The following is an 18,140-nucleotide window of genomic DNA, read 5'->3' as shown; positions in this document are numbered from 1 at the left end:
TTCCGAGTAGCTGGGAGTACAGGCGCCTACCACCACACCAGGCTAATTTTTTTTATTTTTAGTAGAGACAGGGTTTCACCATCTTGGCCAGGCTGGTCTTGAACTGCTGACCTTGTGATCCACCCACCTCGGCCTTCCAAAGTGCTGGGATTACAGGCGTCAGCCACCACGCCTGGCCTGATTAAGGTTTTTATGTTTGTGCCCTGTGCTAACACCCCAGGAAGGGCAGTCCTGGTTCAGCTGGTGAGAGATCCCACCCCTTGTTCCCCACCTTCCAAATGAAAGGCAAATACTCACTGCACACTTTTTGAGGCATCAGCAACAGACACGGTGCTGTCGTGGCTGACCCAGGCCAGGCGGCTCCCACTGGCAGAGAAGCTCACCCCGTGGACCCAGCCACCAGTGCCACTGCCACCAAACTCTGACATCAGCTGCCCAAAAGGCATCTTGCTGCCCCAGGGCGTGCTGGCTGGCTTTTCATCCACTTCTTTAATGTAGGCAGAAAACACTCTGTTTAAAGGGCAGAGAGAAAAGGAAAAAGCAAATGAAAATATATGTATATAGAAACAGGCCATAGGCAGCTGCCACAAGGAATCTCAGAATGCAAAGAGGTTGACTCATTAAAAAAAAATAAAACATGAGCTGGGCACGGTGGCTCAAGCCTGTAATCCTAGCACTTTGGGAGGCCTAGGTGGGTGGATCACCTGAGGTCGGGAGTTCGAGACCAGCCTGACCAACATGGAGAAACCCCGTCTCTACTAAAAATACACAAAATTAGCCAAGCGTGGTGGCGCATGCCTGTAATCCCAACTACTCAGGAGGCTGAGTCAGGAGAATCGCGTAAACCCAGGAGGTGGAGGTTGCAGTGAGCCGAGATCACGCCACTGCACTCCAGCCTGGGCAACAAGAGAGAAACTCCTTCTAAATAAATAAATAAATAAATAAATAAATAAATAAATAAATAAGGCTGGGTGCGGTGGCTCATGCCTGTAATCCCAGCACTTTGGGAGGCCAAGGCGGGAGGATCATGAGGTCAGGAGATCGAGACCATCCTGGCTAATACGGTGAAACCCCATCTCTACGAAAAATACAAAAAATTAGCCGGGTGTGGTGGCAGGCGCCTGTAGTCCCAGCTACTCGGGAGGCTGAGGCAAGAGAATGGCGTGAACCCAGGAGGCACAGCTTGCAGTGAGCCGAGATTGCGCCACTGCACTCCAAGCTGGGCAACAGAGCGAGACACCGTCTCTAAAATAACATAACATAACATAACATAACATAACATAACATAACATAAACTAAACTAAACTAAAATAATAAATCATGATAGGTAAGTCCAGATATTCAAACCTCTCAAGTAACAGAATTATTGTTAGAGCTATCTACAGGCCAACACAAGTTTGGCAAATCCATATTCTAGTATATATATATATTTTTGGGGGACAGAGTCTTGCTCTTGTTGCCCAGGCTGGAGTGCAATGGCATGATCCTGGCTCACCACAACCTCCGCCTCCTGGGTTCAAGAGATTCTCCTGCCTCAGCCTCCCAAGTAGCTGGGATTACAGGCATGTGCCACCATGCCTGGCTAATTTTGTATTTTTAGTAGAGATGGGGTTTCACCATGTTGACCAGGCTGGTCTTGAACTCCTGACCTCAGGTGATCCACCTGCCTTGGCCTCCCAAAGTGCTGGGATTACAGGCATGAGCCACCACACCTGATCCCCCCCCCCAACTTTTTTTTTTTTTTTAAGAGACGGGGGTCTGGCTCTGTTGCCCGGGATGGAGTGTAGTGGTGTGATCAAAGCTCACTGCAGCCAACTTCTGGGCTCAAGTGATCCTCCTGCCTCAGCCTCTCGAGTAGCTGGGACTACAAGTTCGTATTATGCCCAGCTAATATTTTAAAATTTTTTGTAGAGATGGGGTCTTGCTGTGTTGCCCAGGCTGGTCTCGAACTCCTGGGATCAGGTAATACTCCTGCCTCAGCCTCCCAAAGTGCTGGGATTACAGATGTGTGCCACTGCGCCTAGCTAATCCATACTCTAGATACTATCAAAGCACCTACTGTGTGTCAGGCTGTGGGTGCCAGGTTCTGAAGTAGTGATCACAAAAGACCTGTCCTCATGGACTGCACATTCTGCGGAGATCTTGCTGTCCCATCCCTCCCTTGCCCACGAGACCTTGCTAAATGGCCACAGCATTCTTTCCTGTCTACCTTACCATCACTCTCAACACAGTACTCCAGGAAGCCTGCACAGTCAACGGTGGGAGAGCAGAAACTATTTGCCACCCTGCAACAAACTAATGGTGTTGACCCTTTTAAAGACATACCCCAAGAGAAAGCCAAGGGAGGCCAGTGACAAGGGGTGGGCAGGCTCCCTGGACCCTCAGGCCCACTGTCCAGTCTCTGTGGCAGGAATAGCTTAAGATGGAGGTGGGTCCTTTATAGGTGGTGTCGCCCGTTTCCACTAACTCACTCTTTTATCTAATTCCACACAGCTGTGTTTGAGGATGTTCTGGCCCAGAGTTAAGGGCAAAGGGGAACGGCTGGAAATCTACCCTTTAGGGCCCTTTCGCCCTCCAATGTGATTTCTACTTTGTACACCTTCTTCTCTCCAAAAAACTGCTGAACCTAAAGGCTCCCTAAAAGAACCGAGGTATCCCCCCTACCACCCCAAATGACAATGGCAGTACAGAGGCTCTGGAAGATGCCTGGCAGAGGACTGTGAGTTACGTGAGGTTATATGACGAGACAGTAGAAACACTGTGCTTTAAATCTGCATCATGACAGCGGCTGCTTTAGTCTTAGAAGGCCAAGAAAGAACCAGTGGCTCTCAGCCACCAACTCAGGAACACAAATGGGACAGACCCATACCCACAGGACTGGGCCAGGCGCAGTGGCTCATGCCTGTAACCCCAGCACTTTGGGAGGCCGAGGCAGGTGGATAGCTCGAGGCCAGGAGTTCGAGACCAGCCTGGCCAATATGGTGAAACCCTGTCTCTACTAAAATACAAAAAAAAAATTAGCCAGGCATGGTGGTGTACGCCTGCAATCCCAGCTGCTTGGGAGGCTGAGGCATGAGAATCATTTGAACCTGGGAGGCAGAGGTTGCAGTGAGCCAAGATCACACCACTGCACTCCAGCTTTTGTGACAGAGAAACTAGGGGAAATTAATATTAACAAAATAACTGCAACCTATCTTCACAACCATCAAAGAATCCAGGTGGTGTGGGTTAGTGCCACCTAGTTCTATTTTCCAATGACTCTGGTTAAGAAATCACAAGTAACACAGGTCCAGAATATAAAGTGCCTTGACACTCCCATGACCTCCATCCTCTCCGCCAAACTCAAACACATCTCTCTCTCTCTTTTTTTTAAGCTTTGAGTATTCCTGGATATAAACCACTAGCCTGGTTTTCTGGGAATTCTCCACAGTTACTGAAGAAAGTGTATCCCAGCTGAGTGTAGTGGCCCATCCCTGTAAGCCCAGCACTTTGGGAGGCCAAGGCAGAAGGATTCTTTGAGCCCAGGAGTTTGAGACCAGCCTGGGCAACATAGTGAGACCCCATCTCTACAAAAAATAAACAAAATCAGCCAGGCATGGTGGCTCATGCCTGTGGTCCCAGCTACTCAGGAGACTGAGGTGGGAGGATTGCTTGAGTCCGGGAGGTTGAAGCTGCAGGGAGCTATGATCGCACCACCACACTCCAGCCTGGGTGACAGAGCAAGACCTTGTCTCAAAAAAAAAAAAGTGCACCTCATCTCCCAACCTACCATATAGTCAACACAAAGCAACATTTATTTGCTTTGCTTTCCTTTCAGCTAAAGGGAAAAAAGCATATTCTTGAGAAAGAACAACTTTAAAAAGCAATTACATGGAATTCCATGGTATGATCCTTAAAGTTCTTAGCAAAGTGGCTGCATTTCTTCTAGCTTCAAGCTAATGACAAAATAAAAAGCTTTAACTGAAAGAACAGCACAATAACAGCTTAGCAGCGCACTGTTTAGCTATGTTTTATTAATTGTTTCACTTTGGAATTTGCAGAGACTGCTGCCTGGAATATGAAATGAGAAAAATACTGTTGTCAAGAAAGACAGGGAGAAAGGGAGACACAGAAAGAGATGGTAAGAAAGAGACAGAGACAGAGAGAGTACATGCTAATCCTCCCCTCTAAACCATAGATATTCTTACACTTAAGGAAATCTTCGCTGGCCCCACCCTTGCCTCTCCCTCCTACCCCACTTCCAAGTGGATTTCTTTTTACCTCAGTGACTTATGAACTTGTTCTTTTAATCACCATGCTTGAGCTCCTTTTCTGGATCACAAACTGCTTCCATTTTTTTGTTTTGTTTTTGTTTGTTTTTTGAGATGGAGTCTTACTCTGTCGCCCAGGCTGGAGTGCAGTGGTGTGATTTCAGCTCACTGCAACCTCCACCTCCCCGGTTCAAATGATTCTCATGCCCTAGCCTCCCAAGTAGCTGGGATTACAGGCATTTGTGACCACACCAGGCTAACTTTTATTTATTTATTTATTTTGAGACAGAGTCTCGCTCTGTCGCCCAGGCTGGAGTGCAGTGGTGCAATCTCGGCCCACTGCAAGCTCCGCCTCCCGAGTTCACACCATTCTCCTGCCTCAGCCTCCCGAGTAGCTGGGACTACAGGCACCCGCCACCACGCCCGGCTAATTTTTTGTATTTTTTAGTAGAGACGGGGTTTCACTGTGTTAGCCAGGATGGTCTCGATCTCCTGACCTTGTGATCCGCCCACCTCAGCCTCCCAAAGTGCTGGGATTACAGGCGTGAGCTACTGCGCCCGGCCTCTTTTGTATTTTTAGTAGACACGGGGTTTCACCATGTTGGCCAAGTTGGTCTTGAACTTCCGACCTCAGGTGATCCGCCCACCTCAGCCTCCCAAAGTGCTGGGATTACAGGTGTGAGCCACAGCACCAGGCCTCATTTTTGAGTCCTTCACAGTGCCTAGCGCAGTACCTTGCTAAGAAAAGGAAACTTACAGGCCAGGCACACTGGCTCATGCCTGTAATCCCAGCACTTCAGGAGGCCAAGGAGGGAGGATCACTTGAGGCCAGGAGTTCAAGACCAACCTGGGCAATGTAGCAAGACCTCGTCTCTACAAAGAATAAAGACAATTTTTAAAAAATTAGCCAGGTGTGGTGGCATATGCCTGTAGTCCCAACTACTCTGGAGGCTGAGGCTGGAGGATCGCTTGAGCCCAGGAATTGGAGGCTGCAGTGAGCTATGATGGTGCCACTGCACTCCAGCCTGGGTGAGAGTGAGACCCTGTCTCAAAACAACAACAACCACAACAAAACAAAAAACAAAGAAAGAGAACCTAAAATTATTTGTTGAAGGATGAAGAATGCACGGCTCAAGTTTATCAGTTCTCACTGGTTCCCACCTGCATTTGAAGTCACATGATCCTGCTGCCAGCAAAACGTTGTTGGGATGCCAATCCAAGCTGAGGACTGTGGAGCGAATCGGCTTTTTAATGTGCTTGCTCACCCACCTATGAGAGGGGAAAACTGTTTCAGTTTATCCACTCAACCAGCATCCCCAAATGACCTACAAATGTATGTCAGGTGAAAATACCTTAGTATGCCACACTTTTCCTTAATTTAAAAAAAAATTATAAAACAATTCAGAATATTATTTTTTTCAGAATAAACTTTTTCAGATAGGTTTCTATAAAAAAAGATTCTATAGAAAAGTAACAGAGCATTCGACGTTCTTCTGTCGGTCACCAGGCCTTCTGCCAGAGACAAGGTTTTTTGAGACCAGGTTATGATCTGAGACTGGCTAATTTTTGTATTTTTTGTAGAGATGAGATTTCTCCATGTTGCCCAGGCTGGTCTCAAACTCTGGGGCTCAAGTGATCTACCGGCCTCAGCCTCCCAAAGTGCTGGGATTACAGGCATGAGCCACTACGCCCAGCTGACAAGGTGCATTGCTAAAGGACAGAAAGGAAAAGAACCATGAACAGGCCCTTCTCCACTCCTGGCCCTGATTTTCTCAGCACAACAGCTGGTTTTCAGCAGTCCTCATTAGTAAGCATAGATATTGATTAACTCAGTTACATTTTCGTGAGATTTCGGATTACATATGACGTTAACCTCTGAGATAAAAACTGAAGTTTGAAAATACTTCAATTTTTATTATGAATATTCAGTGATTTGCTGAATTTTTGGTGAATTTGGGGTTGTAAGACAGCTTAATATCCTTCCCAAGTCTCCACGAATCTGCAAATTCTTTTTAATTTCTTTCACTGAAAAATCACAACCAAGAAATTAGAAGAACCTCATGTTGGGGATTAGCCTCTAATTCGCTAGCACCATCCAAAAAAGATGATTTATGTCTAGGACCAGTCAGTATTTTGGCTTAACTAATTCATTTCTGCCCCCAAACTGCTGTTTAAAAACCAATCACGTCTGGTTGCTCAACAGTTGGGAGACTAAATATTGAGCCAATGCCTTTCCTTCAATGCTAAATTACCTTTCTATAGAATCACTTTCTTTCTTTTTTTTTTTTTTTTGAGATGGAGTTTCGCTCTTGTTGTCCAGGCTGGAGTGCAATGGTGCGATCTCAGCTCACCGCAACCTCCACCTCCCGGGGTCAAGCAAGAATCACTTTCTTTTATTTATTTATTTTTTATTTTTTTGAGACAGAGTCTTACTCTGTCGCCCAGGCTAGAGTGCAGTGGCAAGATCTTAGCTCACTGCAACCTCCGCCTCCTGTGTTCAAGCAATTCTTGTGCCTCAGCCTCCCGATAGCTGGGATTATAGGCTCACGCCACCACGCCCGGCTAATTTTTGTAATTTTAGAGGAGATAAGCTTTCACCGTGTTGGCCAGGCTGGTCTCAAACTCCTGGTCTTAGGTGATCTGCCTGCCTTAGCCTCCCAAAGTGCTAGGATTACAGGCATGAGCCACCACGCCTGGCTACAGAATCACTTTCTTAGTATCCTGTCTGAAGAAGTTCATTCTGAAAAAGACAGCCAGGTGCAGAGGCTTGCAACTATACTCCCAGCACTTTGGGAGACCAAAGCAGAAGGACTGCTTGAGTACAGGAATTTGAGATCAGCCTGGGCAAGAAAAGTGAGAACCTGTCTCCACAAGTAATCAAAAAATTAGCCAGGTGTGGTGGTGCAAACCTGTAGTCCCAACTACTTGGGAGGCTGAAGTGGCAAGACTGCTGGATCCCAGGAGTTGGAGACTGCAGTGAGCCGTGTTTGTACCACTGTACTCCAGACTGGGTGACAGAGAGAAACCCTGTCTCAAAAAAAAATAAAATAAAATAAAATAAAAAACCAAAATCCCCCACAAAGTCTCTAAAAAAGGAGAAAAAGACAGTATTTTGAATTGTTTCATAATGTATATATATTTTTTGAGACAGAGTCTTGCTCTGTTGCCCAGGCTGGAGTGCAGTGGCATGGTCTCGGCTCACTGCAACCTCTACCTCCCTGGTTCAAGCGATTCTCCTGCCTCAGACTCCCAAGTAGCTGGGATTATAGGCATGCACCACCACACCTGGCTAATATTTTGTATTTTTAGTAGAGATGGGGTTTCTCCATGTTGGCCAGGATGGTTTCGAACTCTTGACTTCGTGATCCGCCTGCCTTGGCCTCGCAAAGTGCTGGGATTGCAGGCGTGAGCTACCGTGCCTGGCCTTTATAATGTAATTTTTTTAATTAAGGAAAAGATGGCAAGCAAAATAATTAGTTCATATGGCTGAATTATAAACTTCTGAGAAGTTGTTTTAAAGTACTCCTATGAAATATGAAATAATTGTTCTACAGCTGAGAAACTGCCCTAAACATACAGCTTGTTCAAAGACAATACCTTGTACCATAATAAAGTCCAATTTACCTATACTTGACACTAATTCTCAACGAATAAAAATGTAAACAATTACTGAGGTTGAAGCTTAACTTGGAAGAAAAGTTTCCTGTAGAAATTTGTAAGATTGCAAGGAGTACCAGCTGACATAAAGTTTAGCCTTGAGAGAATATTAATGAAGTTAGTTTCCTATCTCATTACAATGAAACTTCCAAATAGTTTCTAGCAGGTAACATTTTGTTAGCCTTGATTTCACATTTGAAAGAAAAATGTATGTTTCAAATTCGTAACTCATTTTTTTTTTTTTTTTTTTGAGACGGAGTTTCACTCTTGATGCCCAGGCTGGAGTGCAATGGCGTGATCTCGGCTCACCGCAACCTCTGCCTACTGGGTTCAAGAGATTCTCCTGCCTCAGCCTCCCAGGTAGCTGGGATTACAGGCATGCGCCACCACACCCTGTTAATTTTTTTGTATTTTTAGTAGAGACAGGGTTTATCCGTGTTGGTCAGGCTGGTCTCGAACTCCTGACCTCAGGTGATCCACCTGCCTCGGCCTCCCAAAGTGCTGGGGTTACAGGCATGAGCCACTGTACCCGGCCCATAACTCAATTTTACCGCAAATTCCCAATCTCTTTTTGAAGAATAACATTTCTGAAGTTTTACTAAATTACAAAGGTAACATGATAATCCCCTTCTTTCAATTTCAGCAGAATACAAATAACAAAACAGCTACAAAGAGTCATGTGTACTCTGCTATTTTTAGTAGAAACACAAACACTGCCAGTTTAGTACTAAATGACAACTTTACGTTGAAGGATATTTACCAGTCATGCTGAACACATGCCAGATAGAAAAATAATTTTTTTTTTTTTGAGATGGAGTTTCACTTTGCCGCCCAGGCTGGAGTGCAGTGGCACGATCTTGGCTCACTGCAACCTCTGCCCCCCGAGTTCAAGTGATTCTCCTGCTTCCTCCCAAGTAGGTGGGATTACAGGTACCTGCCACTGTGCCTGGCTAATTTTTGTATTTTTAGTAGAGATGGGGTTTCACCATCTTGGCCAGGCTGGAGAATAATTGTTTCCTTATCAAAACAAACAGGAAGTAGTAGTTAAAATAAGTTTTGGCCATAAAATAAACCTGTGTTTTGACTGGGTCAGCAAGAAGTAATTTTAAAAATGTGCAATAGCTGATTAGACTTCTAAGATTCTGGTGAGTTTTGACTTCAACAGTTTAAACAAGTAAAATATTACACCAAGACAGAGATTTGGTTGGCAAATAAGCTTTAAAGAAGGAACATTGACCAGGCGTGGTGGCTCACACCTGTAATCCCAGCACTTTGGGAGGCCGAGGCGGTGGATCATGAGGTCAGGAGTTCATGACCAGCCTGGCCAAGATGGTGAAACCTTGTCTCTACTAAAACTACAAAAATTAGCCGGGCACGATGGCAGGTGACTGTAATCCCAGCTACTCAGGAGGCTGAGGCAGGAGAATTGCTTGAACCAGGGGGCGGACATTGCAGTGAGCCATGATCGTGCCACTGCGCTCCATCCAGCCTGGGCAACAGAGTAAGACTCTGTCTCAAAAAAAAAAAAAAAAAAAAAAAAAAAAAAGAACATTGTTATCTGTAGGAATCCTACATAAATATCCTGTGGAAAAAAAAAGAAAAAAATATTCCTCAGGGAATGGAGACTCTTTCAATGTTATTATTTGTAAATGAGAATAAGAAAACAGCAATTTGCGCAGTATAGAGTGAGAACAGTAGTAGCATCTTGCAGAAGAAACAAGTTAGGCGATCAGAACATGGACACAATAGCTCTATGTTAATATAAAAAACGTGCGATTTAACTGAACACGCACATGAGAAGGGAAAATGCTCAGACAGAATCGAGAATTTCAGAGAAAAAACCACACAACTACGGATGAGAAAAACTGGAGTTATGGTGAGCCCTCACACAGCAGTGCAAATGTAAATTCTATAGAGAGGGATAGAAAAAATTCAGATGTCACTCACCAGTCATTTTCAGACTCAAAGTAACAAACAGAAATGAGTCGTGCTCCACTTCCCACAGCAAATTTGTTCTCTAGGGGGGACCACTTCACAAAAGTAGCTGCGCGATTAATTCTCAGGATCACCAGGGTTGGCTTCCAAACACCATCTTTCTGACTCCAGACATAGGCATTGCGGTCTGCCCCACAAGTGACAATGCGGTCGCTCTTGGGAGCCCAGTCAATACCTGCAAGTGAGACGTGGGTCATCTGCTTTGCCCAGTCAATGACAAACAACTGCGGCACAGGCAGGTGGGTGGCACTGGCATGCCAGGATGAGACGTGGTCTTGGGACCTTCCTCCCAGGCACATCCTTCCCACTATCTATGTCCTGATCACCGCCTTAAGGAAAGGCAAGGATGCTTCTCTGCAAAGCGTCTGGGACTCGGGATTGTCTATGAGGTCATGTAGAAGAGCTGTTTTATAATTACAGACTTTACAAAACTAAACGGGGCCTTCTTTCCACCCATTCACACATTTCTAAGACTTCTAAAGATCTGAAGATTCATTACTTCTTTCTTTCCTCTTTATTAGATTTTTGTGTGTGTGAAAATAACTGTATTCATTAACACACCTCATTCTATGATATTAACCAACAGTCTGCTACATGGCATTCAACTAAAACAGCATACAGGGTAAATAAAAATAATCTTTAGTGTAAAGAGGGGGAACTATATATTGTGATTCATCATATATTCTTCTGAAAGTCACTGCCAGTTGAACCATACTGAAAACCTTTTCTACATGATGCAGGTCCTGTGAAAGAATCCTTGTTTCTTTGCATCTAAACCAGGAAGATACCTAAATATGTATCTGAATGTAAGGTTTATTTTTCTTATTTGATGAGACTTTACTTATCTGGTACCTCTGTGAAGAATCCCAAAGTCAAGGTCAGTTTCTCGTATACCAAGACTCAAGGTCAGTTTCTTATATACCAAGAGCAAAATTCACCATGACTCATTTAACACTTATTGATGAGGTATTTTCTTTTCTTTTCTTTCTTTTTTTTTTTTTGAGATGGAGTTTCACTCTTGCAGCCCAGGGTGGAGTACAATGGCACGATCTCAGCTCACTGCAACCTCCGCCTCCCGGGTTCAAGCGATTCTCCTGCCTCAGCCTCCCGAGTAGCTGGGATTACAGGCGGATGCCACCATGCCCGGCTAATTTTTGTATTTTTAGTAGAGACGGGGTTTCACCATGTTGACCAGGCTGGTCTCGAACTCCTGACTTCAGGCAATCTGCCTGCCTCAGCCTCCAAAGTGCTGGGATTACAGGCATGAGCCACAGTGCCTGGCCTTGATGAGGTATTTTCTATAAATATAATTTCACATTAAAAAGTACAGAAATATTACTAATAAATATTTATTACAGATCTCTCTTTAAAAATTAATAATTAGCATTCTTGACATTTATATGGAAAAAAGACAAATATACCTCTGAGCCTCAATTACCCATAAGTCATAGTGACTGAAGAGTTAGGCCGGGCGCGGTGGCTCTTTGGGAGGCCGAGGCAGGCGGATCACGAGGTTAGGAGATCGAGACTATCCTGGCTAACACGGTGAAACCCTGTCCCTATTAAAAATGGAAAAAATTAGCCGGGCGTGGTGACAGGCGCGTGTAGTCCCAGCTACTTAGGAGGCTGAGGCAGGAGAATGGTGTGAACCCGGGAGGCGGAGCTTACAGTGAGCCGAGATCGCACCACTACACTCCAGCCTGGGTGACACAGCGAGACTGTCTCAAAAAAAAAAAAAAAAAAAAAAGTAGTATGAAGAGTTTAGTTTATTCATTCATTTACCCACATGAAATGTCAGCTCAATTTTTTGTACCACTGAAGGGAAGAAAATATGAGACTGTGTTCTAAGTGATGTTTATTTTATTTATTCATTACAAGATAATTTTGCTTGCTGTCCTCTTTATTAGATTTTTTTTTTTTGAGACAGGGTCTCACTTTATCACCCAGACTGGAGTGCAGTGGTGTGATCATAGCTCACTGCAGCCTCAACCTTCCAGGCTCATGAAATCCTCCTACCTCAGCCTCCTGAGTAGCTGGGACTACAGGTGCAAGCCACCATGCCTGGCTAATTTTTTGTAGAGATGGGGTTTCACCATGTTGCCCAGGCTGGTCTTGAACTCCAGGGCTCAAGTGATCTGCCTGCCTCAGCCTCCCAAAGCACTGGGATTACAGGTGTAAGCCTGATCAATATTTATTATTATTAAAAAGAAAAATCATTATCTTTTAGAGATGCAAACTGAAATATGAAACAATATAATGTCTGGGATGTGCTTCAAATTAGTACAGGAAAGGAGAAAGTGAATTGAGAAGAATAAGATTGGCTGTTACTTGATAATCGTGGAATGCAGGTGATGGGTATAAAAGGCTCATTATACTATTCCACTTTTTAAAAAATCTGTTTAAAATTTTCCATGGTAACAAAACATGTTTCTTAAAAATATTTAATACAAAAGAATAAAACCTCAGAACTCTGATATCCCTGATGTTTGCCACACTTCTTTTCTTTGTAGTATGGACTAGTTTTTTCTTCTAGAATGCTTCAGAAAATATTTTTTTCCCCTAAAATTACTATCTTTCTGAGAAAATATGTCTGATCCTTGATCTCCTGCCCCAGAGTTATATTTAGATTTTTCCAACAAGTTATTTCAGATCTAAAAAATGCCATGTGAGCAGCTAGACAGAAAACAGGCCCAAGTTCAAAGGACCCCAAAAGAGAAGTAGAGGGAAAAAAACACATAACTAAATATTTCACATTTTTGGTGATTTCTTTGGTCTTTCATCTTTGCCTTTTCTCATTTACAAGTATTTCCTTTTAAATTCTAAAATTCCAATTAATTTTTTTTTTTTTTTGAGACAGAGTTTTGCTCTTATTGTCCAGGCTGGCGTGCAATGGCACAATCTCGGCTCACCGTAATCTCCGCCTCCCAGGTTCAAGCAATTCTCCTGCCTCAGCCTCCTGAGTAGCTGGGATTACAGGCGTGTGCCACCACACCCAGCTAATTTTGTGTATTTTTAGTAGAAATGGGGTTTCTCCATGTTGGTCACGCTGGTCTCAAACTCCCGACCTCAGGTGATCAGCCCGCCTCAGCCTCCCAAAGGGCTGGGATTACAGGCTTGAGCCACTGCACCCAGCCTAATTTTTTATTTTTTTGGAGACAGAGTCTTGCTGTATACCCCAGGCTGGAGTGCAGTGGCGCCATCTCAGCTCACTGCAACCTCTGCCTCCCGGGTTCAAGCGATTCTCATGTCTCAGCCTCCCGAGTAGCTGGGATTACAGGTGCTTGCCACCACGCCTGGCTAATTTTTGTATTTTTAGTAGAGACAGGGTTTCACCATGTTGGCCAGGTTGGTCTCAAACTCCCGACCTCAGGTGATCCACCCACCTCAGCCTCCTAAAGTGTTGGGATTACAGGTGTGAGCCACCGCACCCGGCCTAAAATTCCAATTTAAAATATGAGTATTCTTATTCTTAGGCTATGAGGCCATTGGCAAAGGAACTTAAGAAAATAGGCCAAACCTAATAGAAATAAGGTTGTGGGAAAGGAACAGCAACAAAAATAGAAACGCTGTCTTTGGTGCTGCTTTGGAAATATACTCAGCTACTGGTGCTCAAGAGCATTATTTACAAATCACTGGTCAAAGCAAGGGTGGTCATGAGTTATTGCTGAAGAATGCAGGACAACTTCTGTAAAGGATGTAGAATAGCAAAACATGCTAAGTTCTCTCATTTGGGTAAGGATATCTCTAAGCTTATCAGTATTTTAGGTGATTAGAGGTAAAATTGCAGAGTCCAACTAAAAGAATAAAAAATCAGCCTGGGCGACATGGTGAAATCTATCTTTACAAAAAAATTAGCCGGGTGTGCTGGCGCACACCTTTAGTACCAGCTCCTGGGGAGGCTGAGATGGGAGGATCACTTGAGCCCAAGAGGTTGAGGCTGTAGTGAGCCATGATCCTTCTAGCCTGGGTGACTGGGCAACAGAGCAAGACCCTGTCTAAAAGAAAAAAAAGGGTCACACCTGTAATCCCAACACTTTGGGAGGCCAAGGCAGGCAGATCACTTGATGTCAGGAGCTCGAGACCAGCCTGTCCAATGTGGTGAAATCCCACATCTACTAAAAATACAAAAATTAGCTGGGCATTGTGGCAGGCACCTGTAATCCCAGCAACTCGGGAGGCTGAGGCGGGAGAATTGCTTGAACCTGGAAGGCAGAGGCTGCAGTCAGCCAAGACTGTACCACTCCATTCCAGCCTAGACGACAGAATGACACTCCATCTCAAAACAAACAAACAAACAAACAAACAAACAAAAACAGAAAAAAGACAAAAACTCAATGAAAAAATGATCAGGATTTATGAACAGGACAGTCACAAGGAAGAAAAACTCTCATGGCTAATACACGTCTGAAAGTATCTCAACTTTTCCATGAATCAGGAAAATACAACTTACAGAAGCAATGGATGAACCTTTCATGCATTCTTCAGTCTTCCCATCTCAAGTATGTGGCAGGGTGTGGGAAAACGAGCACTCTCATACAGGACAGGTGGGAATGATAGCAATCTGATGAGGCCTGGCAACACTGCAGATATGCATACCCTGTGGTATTAACACATCTACCATCTACAAACATTCACACATACGTACAGAAATCAAGGGATGCCTATTCAGCACTTTCATGTAATATGGAAAAATTGAAACAACCTAAATGTTCTTCAGTGGAGGAAGGAGTAAATAAATGAGGTATAAAATGCTAAAGAGTGGTTAAAAGGAATAAACTTGATCTAGACAGCAACATAGATGGATCTCAGAAACAATCATGAATGCAAAAGCAGGCTGCCGGAGATGCATAGTATCATGCCATTTATGTAGCTTCAAAAAAATACTAATCAATAGTCCTAAAGATTGTTTTCTCTTTTTTCTTTTTTTTGAGATGAGGGTCTTGCTGTGTCACCCAGGCTGGAGTGCAGTGGTGTGATCACAGCTCACTGCAGCCTTGATCTTGTCTCAAGTGGTCCTCCCACTTGAGCCTCACAAGTAGCTGGGACCACAGGTGCATGCCACCACACCGTGCTAATGGGGGGTCTCATTATGTTGCCCAGGCTAGTCTTGGATTCCTGGGTTCAAGCGATCCTCCCGCCTCAGCCTCCCAAAGTGCTGGGATTACAGGTGTAAGCCACTGTGCTTGGCCTAAGCTTGTTTATGAATATGTATGTATGTAAATGTATTAAAAAAGGACTGGAATGGTGTCATAGCAAATTATAGTCTGCCTTCCGGGGGAGAGGAATAGGACTGCTGGTGAGAGGTGACTTTACCATCATCAAGAATAATATTCCTTATTATTACATCCTTTTTCCTTAAGTTTCCTGATACAGGAAAAGAAATTACTTCCTGGCACAGGGAAAAAGTTGGTAATTCTGGTGGCGATTATCTGATATGGGTGTTTATTATATTACTTTGTTCTTTTCAATATTCTGGAAAGTCTTCCTTACCCTAAAAACACAAAGGAAACTTTTGGAAGACACTTGGAAATAGTTTGGCGCACGTTTTCGTGTTGTCTACATTTTCATGTTATCTAGCTTTCAATTTCACGTCTCATCTCCTAATTTTAGCTCTTTAGTCCTCAGGGTAGGTTCAGTGCTTTCCATAGCAACGGTAGAGTGCTGGGTACCAGCTGGGGCCACAAGAAGCACTTAACAACTGAGATCATTATAGTATTTTCTCTAAAATTTTAAGGAAATTCAGTAAGTGCTGCATGACTTTAAATATTACGGGCCGGGTGCGGTAGCTCACTCCTGTAATCCCAGCACATTGGGAGGCCGAGGCAGGCGGATCACGAGGTCAGGGGTTCGAGACCAGCTTGACCAACATGGTGAAACCTATCTCTACTAAAAATAAAAAAATTAGCCAGGCATAGTGGCGCGCGCCTGTAATCCCAGCTACTCAGGAAGCTGAGGCAGGAAAATTACTTGAACCCAGGAGATGGAGGTTGCAGTGAGCCGAGATTGCGCCATTGCACTCCAGCCTGGGCGAAAGAGTGATACTCCTTCTCAAAAAAAAAAAAAAAAAAAAATTATGGCCACCTGGGTTTATTAGGCTCTTTATCTAAAAGGAAGAGTGCCTGATTTGGAAATATCACACTAAGCTCATGGCTATCTTCCTTTACCTGTGATGTGTCCATTGTGCTCCTTGAGTTCATGAGCTTTCACCCACTGGCTCCCGTTCTTCTTATAGATGTGCACTTCGTGATTATTGGGACTGAGGGCAATCTCTGGAGACACAAGTCAAACAACAGTTAACACCTGAACTTGTAATTGTCACCAAAAAGGGGACATGTCACAGTTGTTTTAAAAGCAGACTATAGTAAGGAGAAGAAAAACTTTTGAAAAAGTAGTTCCCAAATTCACCTCTGAATAATTCCATTTTTTTTTAACCTTTACTTGGACCCTGTATTTTATAATGCTTTACAGGAAAACTAAGATTAAAATTCATTTTCCCAGAGACACGTACAACTGTCAATTAATGATTCTAACCAGCGAAAAATAAACAATGTTAGTATACTTAGCTAAAATAACTTTAGATCAGGGTAAAAATGTTTGACAGTTTCATTCACCTGTGCAATATTATTAGAGCTAAATCTAAATTTCTGTTGGTCTTTTTGAAACACTGAAAATAGGTTATGGACTTCCATTACTGCTATCATGGACCCAGGCTGGAACCACTAGTTTATATTAAAAAAATTGATTCTGCTGATAAACTATATTGAAATTCTCCTTTACAATAAAGCCAATATAAATCACAATACTTTGTTTTCAAGAGTAATTTCCTGAACTAATCCAAAATATAATACACAAAATGGACTTTTTAAAAACTCATACAGGTTGAGCATCCCTAATCTGAAAAGCTGAAATCTGACATGCTCCCAAATCCAAAACTTTTTGAGTATCAACATGACACTCAAAAGGTCATGCTCAAACGCAATGCTCTCTGGAACATTTTGGATTTCAGATTTTCATTTTTTTCTTTTTTGAGATAGAGTTTTGCTCTCGTTGCCCAGGCTGGAGTGCAATGGCGCGATCTTGGTTTACTGCAACCTCCGCCTCCCAGGTTCAAGCGATTCTCCTGCCTTAGCCTCGGAAGTAGCTGGGATTACAGGCATGCGCCACCACGCCCAGCTAATTTTGTATTTTTAGTAGAGACAGGGTTTCTCCATGTTGGTCAGGCTGGTTTCAAACTCCCGACCTCAGGTAATCTGCCTGCCTTGGCCTCCCAAGGTGCTGGGATTACCAGCATGAGCCACCGGGCTTAGCTGGATTTCAAATTTTCAGTGCTCAAATCGTATATATTATGCAAATATCCCCCAAATCGTAAGTCCAGAAAATTCTGGTCCCAGGCATTTCAGATAAGGGATACTAGACCTGTATTCATGTATCTTTTTTTACCCCTTCCAGTTCCTCTGTTGTTTTTTTTTTTTATTGAATTTAATTTTTATTTTTAGTAGAGACAGGGTCTCACTATGTTGCCTATGCTGGTCTTGAACTCCTGGCCTCAAGCAATTCTCCTGCCTTGGCCTCCCAAAGCACTAGGATTACAGGCATGAGCCACGATGCCCAGCCCCTCTTTCTTTTTATTGGTTTCTTAAAATTAAAATTAGGATCTATGGGCCAGGCGTGGTGGCTCACGCCTGTAATCCCAGCACTTTGGGAGGTTGAGGCAGGCAGATCACCTGTGATCAGGAGTTCGAGACCAGCCTGGCCAACACGGGGAAACCCCGTCTCTGCTAAAAATACAAAAATTAGCCAGGCCTGGTGGCACGCGCCTGTAGTCCCAGCTACTTGGGAGGCTGAGGCAGGAGAATCGCTTGATCGTAGGAGGCAGAGGCTGCATTTTGGGCTGAGATCACGTCACTGCACTCCAGCCTGGGTGACAGAGTGAGACCCTGTCTCAAAAAAAAAAAAAAAAAAAAAAAATTAAGACCTATGATCCAAACTTTAGGCCAGTCATTAATAGTCCCCACCTACACTCACTATCCTACCCTCCTTAGGAAAGCTACATCTATCTGCTTTACAGATAAAACTGTGGAACTAGGTAAATATCTAGCTATAAAATCCTAAGGACTTAAGAGTGCTTTCTGGTAAATAGTTATATATTTCTCTAACTTTCTCACATGTATATAGAGATTTCAAAAGCCAAGTCCAAATTTAAACCTGGAAAATGTTATAAATTTCAAATTACAATGT

General features: G+C 43.7%; 1 protein-coding gene across 1 annotated transcript in view; it reads right to left on the bottom strand.

Moving 5' to 3' along the window:
• The window catches only part of ARPC1A (actin related protein 2/3 complex subunit 1A), a 40,692-nt gene that overhangs the window by 11,707 nt on the left and 10,845 nt on the right, over positions 1 to 18,140 (bottom strand). Inside the window, exons 3-6 of the mRNA XM_003318629.6 lie at positions 16,067 to 16,171; positions 9,855 to 10,077; positions 5,412 to 5,519; positions 298 to 510 (exon numbers count right to left, since the gene is read on the bottom strand). Coding sequence (XP_003318677.1) covers positions 298 to 510; positions 5,412 to 5,519; positions 9,855 to 10,077; positions 16,067 to 16,171 — 649 coding nt within the window. The remainder of the gene's footprint in view (positions 1 to 297; positions 511 to 5,411; positions 5,520 to 9,854; positions 10,078 to 16,066; positions 16,172 to 18,140) is intronic.

The sequence above is a fragment of the Pan troglodytes genome, chromosome 6, assembly GCF_028858775.2.
Source record: "Pan troglodytes isolate AG18354 chromosome 6, NHGRI_mPanTro3-v2.0_pri, whole genome shotgun sequence".
NCBI lineage: Eukaryota > Metazoa > Chordata > Mammalia > Primates > Hominidae > Pan > Pan troglodytes.
Note: the sequence above shows the minus strand (reverse complement) of the source record. Positions and strands in the feature narration are given on the sequence as shown.